This window comes from Populus alba, chromosome 12 (genome assembly GCF_005239225.2).
Source record: "Populus alba chromosome 12, ASM523922v2, whole genome shotgun sequence".
NCBI classification, from domain to species: Eukaryota; Viridiplantae; Streptophyta; class Magnoliopsida; order Malpighiales; family Salicaceae; genus Populus; species Populus alba.
Genome location: NC_133295.1, coordinates 383,141 through 392,808, shown reverse-complemented (window position 1 = coordinate 392,808; position 9,668 = coordinate 383,141). Strand labels below are relative to the sequence as shown.

General features: G+C 35.2%; 1 protein-coding gene across 1 annotated transcript; it reads right to left on the bottom strand.

Moving 5' to 3' along the window:
- Positions 1-5,830: 5,830 nt before the first annotated feature.
- LOC118058035 (receptor-like protein Cf-9 homolog) lies at positions 5,831-9,032 on the bottom strand. The gene is made up of 2 exons (XM_073403726.1): positions 6,182-9,032; positions 5,831-6,073 (listed from the first exon to the last, which is right to left on the bottom strand). Exon 1 carries the CDS (start codon positions 9,003-9,005, stop codon positions 6,204-6,206), a length of 2,802 nt encoding a protein of 933 aa, XP_073259827.1. The 5' UTR covers positions 9,006-9,032; the 3' UTR covers positions 5,831-6,073; positions 6,182-6,203.
- Between the last annotated feature and the right edge of the window lie 636 nt (positions 9,033-9,668).

Genomic DNA, 9,668 nt, shown 5'->3' with positions numbered 1-9,668 from the left:
AACTCTTTAATTCAAAATGTTATAGGCAGTTTGACAGAGATGGATAAGGAGGTTAGTCACAACTCTATGGACTCCACTATTGCCAACGTCAATGGAAGGTTGGAAAAATTGGCAACTTATACTGAACCCACAATAGTCTATAGCTCTGAACGTGAGGTGGCAGCTACACATCACCTTGGCAAGGTTTTAGGGATTCATAGAGATACTAATGATGGTTTGGTTGCTGAACATATTCAGAGGCAGATTGATATGAAATATATTGAAGGAATGGTTGGACTCACTCTGGGTTCTTGCTCTGGTGCCCAGGTTATGACTTTTATTCTAATCTTAAGCAGATGCTACCATGGAATTACAAAGATTTAGACAAACATCCTCAAGATGATCAATCTTAAAAAGGTCATAACTTATAAAACCCTAGTTCCGGGTCCCATTAAGAATTTTATTATAAGCCAATTTAAAAAATTTGTCAAAGTAAAAAACAAAGATAACAAAAAAACCTCGAATGAACTTTATAGCTAGCCCGAGTCAACAAATCAAACACATGGTCTAGGACATGAAATTGGGATGGCCCTATAAATAGAAAATCTAAAAAAAAAAACACTAACAAAAAATACTTAAAAATAATTTAAAAAAAGATGAAAGTTGAATTAGGCTAATTCTTCAAATCTATTACCTAAGTCATGAGACTGGGGTAACCTCATCAAAGACAAACTTGAAAAAAACAAAGAAGCAAAATTCTTAATCAAAGAAACATTGAATAATGGAATTGAGAAAAAAAAATCAATAAAAAAACATTTTAAAAAAAAGGAAATTAAAAGAATTAGGACTAATTTTGACATAAAAATTAAATGAAATTAAATGTTTAGGTGAAAAAACAAATCAAATCTAATGTTTAGGGATGAAATTGTAAAAAACAAATCTAGTAAGAAAATGATTAAAAAAATAGCAAATAAAAGAATTATGACCAAATTTGACATAAAAATTAAATGAAAGTAAATGCCTAGGGATGAGATTGGAAAAGAATAAATTAATAAAGAAATGATTAAAAATATAAATTAAAAAAATAAGGACCAAATTTGAAAAAAAAAATTAAAAAAATCAAAAAGAACAAGGATAAAATCCAATTAGAAATAATCAATGTAAATAAAATAATTGCAAATAAGAGAAAAGTGACTAAATCAAAAGAAGAAATAAAATGGAGGATTGGTATGAATTTTTTCATGGCCATCATGCAATCCGAGGATAAAAAAAGGAAAAGAAATTTCAAGTCAAATCACATCGGACCACTATACACGTGTCACATAAAAAGGAAGAGGATGCCAAGATAAAATCAAATGATGTAGTGGAATCATGATTACAACTGCTTGAGCCAGCTACACATGCCGCTAGAAGGCAGTGAAGCGTCTAACACGTGCGAGACACATGTTAGCTGCCTTTTGTTTTATATTTTTTTAGTGTAATAACTGAAAATGTCCTTTTTAACTAAACAATATTAACAAACAAACCATGATGAACTTACAACTAAGCTTTGTTATATTCCCAGCTAATTCTTCAAAGTATTTTTATTGATTTGTAATATTTGCATAGAAATCCTATGCATGCCTGAGGGTGTCATGGAAACGTTTATGTAATTGTTGCCTGTTGTGCTCTATCCAAAACCAATGACTTCCATTGCAATGGATAGAAGATAGTATGGTTCCTCATGAGAACTAGAAGAAATTAAACAAATTGTTGTTATGGACTACAAGGGATAGCCATTGGTGTCAAAAATATTATGGATTTATCTTTCCATTGTTTGAGCTTGCTGTGGATTGTTTAACCCTTTACAAGGCACCTAGGGCATTGTCCCAGTCAGACTTGCGGAGAGTTCTTGGCACATCAACTAAGTCTAGGGTTGCTGTAAATGGGTACAGTAAGTCAATGCTAGAATAGTCTGTTACGTGATTTACCCAACTTGATATTGTTGGATTTATTGTTACTGATTTGTTATAACTGCCTAGCTCTATAATTTGTTCATAGCAGGTTTACGGTTATACCAGCTGTCATGACAGCTGGTTTCCCCTTCTTCTGTAACCGTCTTCTAAGAAACAATATATATATATATGATTTACTCTCTGACCTTAGAGATAAGGAGAACAGAGATTCACATTCTCAAATTCTATCTTTTTGAAATGATTGTCAGAGAGGTCGAGCTTTTGAAGATGATGCAGGGAGAAAAAGGGTGCAATTGGAATGGAGGTTGCCATAAGGAATGCTGCAAGAGAGGTCCAGTCCAGTGACATGCCCGGTTTTCATGTCACAAGTGACCCCATCCCACGAGCAGCAGTCTGTACTATCTATCCATGACTCTGTTTTTGGAAAAGGATATTGACAGTACTCCAATGAGGCAGATCTATTAATGGAGAAGGATTGTTTGAATTGAAGGAGAGAAAGAGATTGGTGATGAGCACACAAATGAGAAGAAGAGGAGGAGGAGGAGGAGGATTGATTTGAGGAGAGTGGAGATGAAATTGTTGAATGGAAATGGAAGAGAGACAGAATGAAAGAGAGAGATTGAGAGAGGCACGGTTGTGAAAACCCCATTACAGGATTCGAAGTATAATTAGGAGAGATGAGAAATAAAGAAAGGCATTATTAGTAGTATTTAATTATTAGTAGTGTTATCTTCAACACTATGAATCTGCCACTTTAGTGTTTTTTCAAAGCCAACTCCACTCGGTATCACTTGAGGCACGACCTTTATTGAAATAACACTGCAATAAAAACAGTATATAACTGTAGTTATGATTACTTATAAAAAATCAGAAAGGAAACAACCTACAGAACGAACTTTGAAGATACTGACTGCATTGTTTAGTTTCTTCTTGCACCATTTCTACTAGCATTCTTCTTTGTTCTGATTGCATTAAGACTCCATTGATCTTCAACCGTTTTCAGAAACCATGCAGGTCTTCTTGTTTTAAACACAACATATCCCATTATGACTCCAAACATAAACCCACATCCATACCCAATTGCCACAGCTTTCCATCCAAACCCATCTTCAAACAATGTCGAATCATCTCCTGCAATAAAGTTTGATGGCGGTAATGGTGGTGCCTCGCCATTGCTACATTCTTCTAGCATTGGAAATCCACGCAAACCCGAGTTTCCTTAGAATGAGCGATGATCAAACGTGTTGAACTGCTTTCCTTTGGGTATGGGTCCTTCAAGCTGGTTATGTGAAAGTTCTAAGACTTGAAGAAATGTTAGATATACCAACTGTATAGCAATCCTTCCAGTTAACAAATTTGAAGATAGATCTAATGATTATAGACTGGTCAAAATTCCTAATGATGATTGGATATGACCAGTAAGGTAATTGTGAGAGAGGTTAAGTTGTTGGAGTCCTTTAAGCTTTCCACGTCATAAATATTGGCAAAGCCATAGTAATCAAGTACTCTGAGGGATACTGATGGGGAGTGGGTCTTTATGGAATTCACCAAAGAAGAAGCTAGTGAAGTAGTAGGAATTGTTGATGATAATGGGACAAGTGGGTTATGAGGGATGTTTGGATTGCTGTAAAATGAAGGAAAATAATGGGGTTTTTCAAGAGGTTTCTATTAACAAGACAAATGGATAAGGACGCCTCTGCTAATTGATTGATAGCGAGTAACATCAAATCAAGAGCTGCTGCTGCTTCTTCTTGGGCTCTCTAAGGGCTTCATCTTGCCTTTTAATTAACATTCTCAAGATGATGGAATATGAAGTGCATTATCTGATATAAACATGAGGGAAACAGGATCGTTCTCAAGTATCATTAGGAATTGTTTCTTGGAGGAAAAAGTATAAGGTTAGGTTTCTTAACGCCAGAGGGAGTTTGTCAGAGATAGATTAAGTATAATAAAGTTGTTTAATATATTCAAATTTTGAGATTAATATTAAAAAATATTATTAAATTACTTTGAATACATCAAATCAATTGTAATTGGGTTATTATGATGAAATTAGGATTCGAAAACCAACTTTTCAATTATGAAACCTTCTGATTGCAAATGCTTTGTAACAACATGAAGACTGAGTTCATGGCATTATGGGATGTGTTTGCTACAGATCGTGAGTTCCTACTCTTGAAACAAGTGCTGCATTTGTGTAGTCTTTTTATGCAGTAACTTGCTAGAATGTGTTTTTATGTAAGCTTTTTGGAAGTGTGATTTATTCATGGGCCTGGCCTGAGTGGACTCAGTGATACTATTTTTACAGAGCACGCACAAGAGATGTTACTTGCTGCAACCAGCTGACCTTAAGAACTCGATGAAGCAATCCTCCGGCGTCTTCCTCAGGCCTTTGAAATTGGGATACCTGATCAAAGAGAGAGGGCTGAGATCTTGAAGATTGTTTTGAAAGGGGAGAAAATCAAAAGCAAAATTGACTTTGACTGTATAGCAATTTTGTATGAGGGCTCCACTGGTTCAGATCTTCTTGAACCTTGCAAGAAAGCAGCTTATTTTCCTACTAGGGACCTATTGGATGAGGAGAACAAAGGGGAAAAATCTAGTGTAAGTATATATTTATCATCGTGTTGTTCCATGCTTCCATCAGTTATTTTATAGTATATTGAACAATATAGTTCTCATCTGTGATTTGTTATATTCTCAGCTAATTCTTCAAGTTATTTTTATTGATTTGTAATATTTGCATAGAAATCCCATGCATGCCTGAGGGTGTCATGGAAAAGTTTTGGTAATTATTGCCTGTTGTGCTTGTGAAGCCACTTAATTTCATTTAATTAAATCCACATAATTGGTGTAAAATGAGTTGTTAGACAAAAATAAGTGGGAGATAAGTTGTTGGCATAATTGATGGAGTATGAGTGGAGATGAGTTGTTAGCATAATTTATGGTATAATTGGTGTTATGATCTTTGGTCTTTGTCCCCTAACTTTTACCTATAAATAGGCAATGCATTCAAGCCTTAAATGCACACCAAGATAGAGAGAAGAAGAGGAAAGTGAAGACAGAGTAATCCCATAAAGTTGTAAGGTATTTAAGAGAGAGTAAGTGATGTGTTTTCTCCTAGTAATAGAGAGATTCTTAGTTGTTCTCCTATTATTTGAGAGGGGTTGTAATTCCCACATTACTTAGTAAAATCATTTTATACTTGCCTGTGGACGTAGCCTAATTGGGTGAACCACGTAAATTCTTGTATCTCATTTCTCATTTTATCATATCCCTTGCCTTTTATCTTGTCGAGTTTACATATCAGTATCCTAACAGTGCTCTATCAAAGGCCATTGTGCCAGACAGACTTGCAGAGAGTTCATGGCACACCAACTAAGACCAGGTCAAGCTCTCATTCAACTGGGTGGCCAAGGCAGTTAGATGACTACCAGGTTCAAGCCACAACTAATGGACTCTCTAAACTTGTAGTATCTCAAATCTTGAATCTTCAGTTGGATAATCAGGACCCTTGAAATATTCATTTGTTTTTTTTCTTAATATGAGGCCGAGAGAAATTGTATTTTAAATTATTTTAATTTTTTCCAATTCTGAAATGTTCTAAGTAGAATATGTTGTTTTTAGGCGACTCAGAATTGTAGATTTGTTGTAGCATAGAGCTCTTAATGTGGTATTAATACCTATCTTGCTTTCTTTTGCTTTAGATATAAACTTGCCAATAAAAAATGTTGACTGATTTTGTTGATGATTTTGGATCTGTGTAAGAGTTGTGGAACATTGTTTGTACCTTTTGAGATGGGTTTGTTACTCTTTTTAATAGTCATTCATGACTTACAAGTTATCAGAATTACTCTATTTTGCTTGTAAATATTGTTGTTGTTGTGAGAACAAAATCGATCAATCAAGTTTTGTTTTTTAAAATTTATAAGAATTGTTTTAATTCTTATAAATTTGCTTGCACACTCGTAAGTTTGTAAGCAATCTGTTCATAATGACCTATTACATACATGGATTCTTTTTCATAAAAGTAACACCCAATTAACCTTGAAACTAAAAAAAGAGAGAGAAAAAAAGTAAAGGGAATATGCTACCCTGGTGTTGTTTCAATGTCAAATCCACTTGATATCTTGTTTGTACTGCAAAATTAGAAAGGTAAGACTGATCAAATGAAAGAGTAGAGAAAAGATAGCCTAACATAAATTGTGAACATGAAATTTGAAAACTCAAATGCTTGCAAAACTTACTTGAAAATATCAATTGAATTATTTAGTTTCTTCTAGCACCATATCTGCGGAAATTCTTCTTTGTGTTTTTGCTCTTGAGTTTCCATTTATCTTCAACCATCCTAAGAAACCATGAAGGTTTTTTTGTTCTACACACAACGTATCCCGTTGCAACTCCAAACACAAACCCGCATCCATACCCTATTGTCACAGCTTTCCATCCAAATCCTTCTTCAAACAATGTTGAATCATCTCCTTCATTAAAGCTTGATGGCGGCAATGATGGTGCCTCGTCACCATAGCATTCTTTTAGTACTTGAAAGCCACATAAACCCGAGTTTCCTTCAAATGATCTTGCATCAAAGGTGTTGAATTGCTTTCCACTTGGTATGGGCCCCTCCAGCTGGTTATGTGAAAGGTTTAGGGTTGAAAGAAATGTTAGATATGCCATCTGCATTGGAATCCTTCCTGTAAGCAAATTTGAAGATAGGTCTAATGATTCCAAATTGGTCAAATTTCCCAATGATGATTGGATATGACCTGTAAGGAAATTATGAGAGAGGTTGAGTTGTTGTAGTGCTTTAAGCTTCCCGATCACCTTTGGAATCTCTCCGGTAAAACTGTTACTTGACAAATCTAGTATTCTGATGGTACTTCGGATCCTCGGAAACACAATTTCTACACCTTTCCATGTCATTTCTATGGAATGGACACAAACAATGTGATTTGTCGAGTTAAGGTAAATCATGTTTTTATCTGAGGTCATCATTGCTTCAAGAGTATTAAAATACCTTGTTGGCAACGGCCCACTAAAATTATTGCCGGAGATGTCAAAAATCCATAATTTAAAGAAGGAATTATATGCAGTCGGACCCTTCACAAAACCTTGGAGTTTATTGGATTTTAGGACAAGAATTTGGAGCTTTGAAAGCATTTCTAGAAAGTAGGGAAATGTACCCTCAATCTTATTGTTGCCAAGATCAAGAACTTCCAACATTGTGCAGTTGATGATAGATGGTGATATTTCCCCTTCTAATTCATTTCCATTGAGGTCGAGATATTCCAAGCTATTACCCTTTGAAAATGTTGAAGGGATAGTGCCTTGAAGATTGTTCATACCTAGATGCAATACTGAGAGCTTGCTGCTGAAGTTCCCCAAACATAATGGTATAGAACCACTCAAGCTGTTGTCGGACAAGTCCAGGACCTCAAGGAATCTCAGCTTGCAAATAGAAGAAGATATCTCACCTGTCAATTTACTATTGGACACAAGAAGGAGGGCTTCCAAGTTCTCTTGTTTGAAAATTGAACTTGGGATTGTACCATGCAAGTAGTTCTTGCTCAAATGAAGGTATACCAATGAATCGTGTTGGAATTCACTTATACTGCCTATGAGATTATTGTTATGAAGGTCAAGATATTGTAAAGAAGGAAGAGCAAACAAAAAGGATGGTATTGTTCCATTGAAAAAGTTATCAAATAAATATAAATATTGTAGATTTGAAAGGGTATTATTTCCAATTGACGATGGGATTTCACCTATAAAATTATTACTTGAAAGGTCTAAATAGATTAGCTGTGTGAGACTACCAAGCAGGGCTAGATCTGACCTTATAATGTTACAATTACTAAGAGACATATATTTTAATGACTTTAGATTACTGATTAAGTCATTTTCTAAATAAACCGAAATTCTTGTATTAGAAAGATCCAACAGAGAGAGGACATTACTCAAATTGGACGAAGGAAAAGAGCCAGTGAGGCCTTCGTTGGATGACAAATAGAGTGATTCAAGGTTTGGTAGGAGAAAGATGTTACCCGGGAATTTCCCCTGCAATCCACAGTTACTGAGGGAGAGAGATGACAAAGAAGAGGACAGATTCGTCAAGGAATTAGATGCAACCAAAGACATATTTACAAAAGCCAAATTGACTTCTCTTAGCTTGGTTAGGTTTTGAACAATCTTGTCAAAAGAAATTGGCTCTAGACTTAGATAGAAGTTTTTTGAGAGACAAAGTGATACCAACTCAGTGAGCTGCTCAAAATCATATGGAATTGAACCAGTAAGACTGTTCCATCCAAGATCCAGGTACTGGAGGTGCTTAAATCTTCCCATTGAGGATGGGAATTTTCCTTGCAATCCACAGCCTTTGAGTTTGAGTGATGACAGAGAAGAAGACAGATTCATCAAGGAATCAGGAACAACTAGTGACATGTTTACCCTACTCAGATAGAGTTCTCTAAGCTTGGTTAGGTTTCGAACAAGCTTGTCAAAACAAATTGGTTCTAGACTTAGACCGTAGTTGCTAGAGAGATCAAGTGAAACCAATTTAGAGAGGTGAGAGACTTCTAATGGAACTTGGCCTGCAAGATCTGAACCACTTAGGTTAAGATGTGTTAGACTGGAGAAGTGGCCAAATCGAGAAGAAATATGGGAGGTGTTGAAATCATTGAAAGAGAGGTCGAGCTGCTGAAGATTATGGAGAGAGAAGAGAGAATTATTGGGACGGAGGGTGCCGTAAAGCATGCTGCAGGAGAGGTCCAGTCCAGTGACATGCCCGGTTTTCAGGTCACAAGTGACTCCATCCCACAAGCAGCAGTCTGTGCCCTCTTTCCATGACTCTGTTTTTGGAAAGGGATATTGACAATAGTACTCCGATAAAGCAGAACTATTAATGGAAAAGGATTGTTTGAATTGAAGGAGAGAAAGAGATTGGTGATGAGCACACAAATGAGAAGACGAAGAGGAGTAATTTGAGGAGAGTGGAGATGAAATTGTTGAGTGGAAATGGAAGAGAAACAGAAAGAGAGAGAGAGATTGAGAGAGGCAAAGCGAAAACCCCATGGCTGCCTTTCAGGATTCAAAGTATAACTAACTGGGAAAGATGAGAAGTAAAGAAAGGCATTATCAGTAGTATTTATAGACAAACGCTACAGTCTTAGATTTAATAAAAAAAAAAAAGTAAGAATAAAACAAGAGAGAGACTTGAGTCACAACATTATTAGTAATATTTTGTTTATAAAAAAAAAAAAAAATTTACATTCCTTCAATTGATATACTTTGATTTTTCCCTTTTCTATTTTAAGTAAAAAATAATTTAAAAAATAATTTCCATGAAATTCAAGCCACAACGTCCTCAATATATAGGAAGAAAACTTCTTAATAATTTACGATCGTAGTTTACTCACAGCTGAAGCAAGGGGGCATGCAGAGTTAAAGAGTGATCCTCACCTTCTTATGTCCACTTCAATCCAGTCTACAGTCAACATTTATATACATTTTAGTTTTTTTTGTTATCTTGAAATTTTTTTATTTTTATTAGTACATACTTATTTCCAAAAATGACATTTTTGCAGCAAGTCTTTGGGCTCACAGATAAGTGCTGAGGCATGTATAGACTCGGGTGGATTCTAGCTCAGGTTAAGATTTTATCAATATTATTTGACTAGTTTTATATAAAAAAAATATATAATTCTTGATTAAGATATTAAAAAATTCTAAAAATTT

What these genes read in the sequence shown, in the direction of transcription:
- LOC118058035 (XM_073403726.1), bottom strand. Translation starts at nt 9,005, where the DNA reads ATGGGGTTTTCGCTTTGCCTCTCTCAATCTCTCTCTCTCTTTCTGTTT.